General features: G+C 37.0%; 1 protein-coding gene across 1 annotated transcript in view; it reads right to left on the bottom strand.

The window, feature by feature from the left end:
• The window catches only part of LOC131352148 (uncharacterized), an 18280-nt gene that overhangs the window by 11904 nt on the left and 1376 nt on the right, over positions 1–5000 (bottom strand). The window contains exons 4-5 of the mRNA XM_058388073.1: positions 830–949; positions 615–729 (exon numbers count right to left, since the gene is read on the bottom strand). Coding sequence (XP_058244056.1) covers positions 615–729; positions 830–949 — 235 coding nt within the window. The remainder of the gene's footprint in view (positions 1–614; positions 730–829; positions 950–5000) is intronic.

The raw sequence follows: 5000 nt of genomic DNA, 5'->3' as shown, positions 1-5000 counted from the left end.
AGAGTGTGTGAGAGTGTGTGTGAGTGTGTGTGAGAGTGTGTGAGTGTGTGTGAGTGTGTGTGAGTGTGTGTGAGAGTGTGTGTGTGAGAGTGTGTGTGTGTGAGAGTGTGTGAGTGTGTGTGAGTGTGTGTGTGAGAGTGTGTGAGTGTGTGTGAGTGTGTGTGAGTGTGTGTGTGTGTGTGTGTGAGAGTGTGTGAGTGTGTGTGAGTGTGTGTGAGAGTGTGTGAGTGAGTGTGAGAGTGTGTGTGTGTGTGTGTGAGAGTGTGTGTGTGTGTGTGAGAGTGTGCGAGTGTGTGTGCGAGTGTGTGCGAGTGTGTGAGAGTGTGTGTGAGTGTGTGTGAGAGTGTGTGTGAGAGTGTGTGTGAGTGTGTGCGAGTGTGTGTACGTTCATGAGACTCAACTGTCTCCAAATAAATCCTTTAAAACACATTCAGCATATTTAGGCAGCTTGAGCTCCACTGGCTGACACAGGAAGGGGTGGAGTTAATGGGTGTACCACAGTCAGCCACTAGAGGGCGACAGAGCTGGTCTGACTAATCCCTAATCTAACATCCACACACTCATACAGTCACTGCCACACATACTGTGTGTGTGTGTGTGTTTTGACTCAGGACCTGTTGTACACAGCGTGATGTTCTGAACTCGTTTCTGAGCTGTGTAACTGGATCTTGTTTTTCCTGCAGCCAGAACTTCACTAAATCCTCAACATCCAAACGCCTCAGACACGGCCTGAAACACACACACACACACACATTGTTTTATTCCTTTATTCAAAAGTGTGTGTTTGTGCATGTTTTTGTGTGTGTGTGTGTGTGTGTTTGTTAATCACCAGTTGTCCCAGTGTTGTCTGGAGGTCAGCAGTGCTGTGTGTGAGTGTGTTTCTCTCTCAGCTCTCCTCACAGAAACACACACACTCAGATAAATCTCAGTCAGGACGAATCGCTCCACTCTGTAACAAACACACACCAGTACACATGATCAGGACAACAACACACACTAAAACACAATTGCACTCAGTCACACACACTAACACACAATTACACACACTAACACACAATCACACTAAGTAACACACAATTACACTCAATTACACACACTAACACACAATTACACCCACTAACACACAATCACACTAAGTAACACACAATTACACTCAATTACACACACTAACACACAATTACACACAATTACACTCAGTAACACACACTAATACACAATTACACACACTAACACACAATTACACACACTAACACACAATCACACTAAGTAACACACAATTACACTCAATTACACACACTAACACACAATTACACCCACTAACACACAATCACACTAAATAACACACAATTACACTCAATTACACACACTAACACAATTACACACAATTACACTCAATTACACACACTAACACACAATTACACACACTAATACACAATTACACTAACACACAGGTACACTCAGTAACACACACTAACACACAATTACACTCAGAAACACTAACACACAATTACACACACTAATACACAATCACACTAACACACAGTTACACTCAGTAACACACTAACACAATTACACACACTAATACACAATCACACTAAGTAACACACAATTACACTCAGTAACACACACTAACACACAATTACACTCAGAAACACACACTAACACACAATTTCACACACTAACACACAATTTCACACACTAACACAATTACACACACTAATACACAATCACACTAAGTAACACACAATTACACTCAGTAACACACACTAACACACAATTACACTCAGTAACACACACTAACACACAATTACACTCAGAAACACACACTAACACACAATTTCACACAATTACACTCAGTAACACACACTAAGTAACACACAATTACACTCAGAAACACACTAACACACAATTTCACACACTAACACACAATTACACTCAGTAACACACACTAATACACAATTACACACACTAACACACAATTACACACACTAATACACAATTACACTCAGTAACACACACTAACACAATTACACACACTAACACACAATCACACTAAATAACACACAATTACACTCAATTACACACACTAACACACAATTACACACACTAATACACAATTACACTCAGTAACACACACTAACACAATTACACACACTAACACACAATCACACTAAATAACACACAATTACACTCAATTACACACACTAATACACAATTACACACACTAACACACAATTACACACACTAATACACAATTACACTCAGTAACACACACTAACACAATTACACACGCTAACACACAATCACACTAAGTAACACACAATTACACTCAATTACACACACTAATACACAATTACACTCAGAAACACACACTAAGTAACACACAATTACACTCAGAAACACACTAACACACAATTTCACACACTAACACACAATTACACTCAGTAACACACACTAAGTAACACACAATTACACTCAAACACACTAACACACAATTTCACACACTAACACACAATTACACTCAGTAACACACACTAATACACAATTACACACACTAACACACAATTACACACACTAATACACAATTACACTCAGTAACACACACTAACATACAATTACAAACACTAACACACAATCACACTAAATAACACACAATTACACTCAATCACACACACTAACACACAATTACACACACTAATACACAATCACACTAACACACAATTACACACACTAATACACAATCACACTAACACACAGTTACACTCAGTAACACACACTAACACACAATTACACTCAGAAACACACACTAATAGACAATTACACACACTAATACACAATCACACTAAGTAACACACAATTACACTCAGTAACACACACTAACACACAATTACACTCAGAAACACACACTAACACACAATTTCACACACTAACACACAATTACACTCAGTAACACACACTAACACAATTACACACGCTAACACACAATCACACTAAGTAACACACAATTACACTCAATTACACACACTAATACACAATTACACTCAGAAACACACACTAATAGACAATTACACACACTAATACACAATCACACTAAGTAACACACAATTACACTCAGTAACACACACTAACACACAATTACACTCAGAAACACACTAACACACAATTACACACACTAATACACAATCACACTCAGTAACACACACTAACACACAATTACACATGCTAACACACAATCACACTAAGTAACACACAATTACACACTCTAACACACAATCACACTAACACACAATTACACTCAATTACACACTAATACACAATCACACTAAGTAACACACAATTACACTCAGTTACACACACTAACACACAATTACACACACTAATACACAATTACACTCAGTAACACACACTAACACACAATTACACTCAGAAACACTCTAACACACAATTACACACACTAACACACAATCACACTAAGTAACACACAATTACACACGCTAACACACAATCACACTAAGTAATACACAATTACACTCATTAACACACACTAACACACAATTACACTCAGTAACACACACTAACACACACTAACACAATTACACTCAGTAACACATGTTAACACACAATTACACTCAGTAACACATGCTAACACACACTAACACAATTACACTCAGTAACACATGCTAACACACACTAACACAATTACACTCAGTAACACACACTTACACACACTAACAATTACACTCGGTAACACACACTAACACACAATTACACTCAGTAACACACTAACACACAATTACACACACTAACACACAATTACACTCAGTAACACAATTACACTCAGTAACACATGCTAACACACACTAACACAATTACACTCAGTAACACACACTAACACACACTAACAATTACACTCGGTAACACACTAACACACAATTACACTCAGTAACACACTAACACACAATTACACACACTAACACACAATTACACACACTAACATACAATTACACACACTAACACACAATTACATTCAGTAACACACACTAACACAATTACACATGCTAACACACAATCACACTAAGTAACACACAATTACACACACTAACATGCACTAACACACAATTACACACACTAACACACACTAACACAATTACACACACTAACACACAATTACACTTAGTAACACACAAACACACAATTACACTCAGTAACACACAAACACACAATTACACTCAGTAACACACAATTACACTCAGTAGCAAACACTAACACACAATTACACACACTAACACACACTAACAATTACACTCAGTAACACACAATAACACACACTAACAATTACACTCAGTAACACACAATAATACACAATTACACACACTAACACACACTAACAATTACACTCAGTAACACACACTAACACACACTAACAATTACACTCAGTAACACACAATAATACACACTTACACTCAGTAACACACAATAATACACACTTACACTCAGTAACACACTAACACACAATTACACTCAGTAACACACTAACACAATTACACACACTAATACATAATTACACTCACTAACATACAATTACACTCACTAACATACAATTACACTCAGTAACACACAATAATACACAATTACACTCAGTAACACACAATTACACTCAGTAACACAATTACACTCAGTAACACAATTACACTCAGTAACACACAATTACACACACTAACACACAATTACACTTAGTAACACAATTACACACACTAACACACAATTACACTCAGTAACACACACTAATACACAATTACACTCAGTAACACACACTAATACACAATTACACTCAGTAACACACAATAATACACAATTACACTCAGTAACACACAATTACACTCAGTAACACAATTACACTCAGTAACACAATTACACTCAGTAACACACAATTACACACACTAACACACAATTACACTTAGTAACACAATTACACACACTAACACACAATTACACTCAGT

This window comes from Hemibagrus wyckioides, linkage group LG04 (genome assembly GCF_019097595.1).
Source record: "Hemibagrus wyckioides isolate EC202008001 linkage group LG04, SWU_Hwy_1.0, whole genome shotgun sequence".
NCBI lineage: Eukaryota > Metazoa > Chordata > Actinopteri > Siluriformes > Bagridae > Hemibagrus > Hemibagrus wyckioides.
Note: the sequence above shows the minus strand (reverse complement) of the source record. Positions and strands in the feature narration are given on the sequence as shown.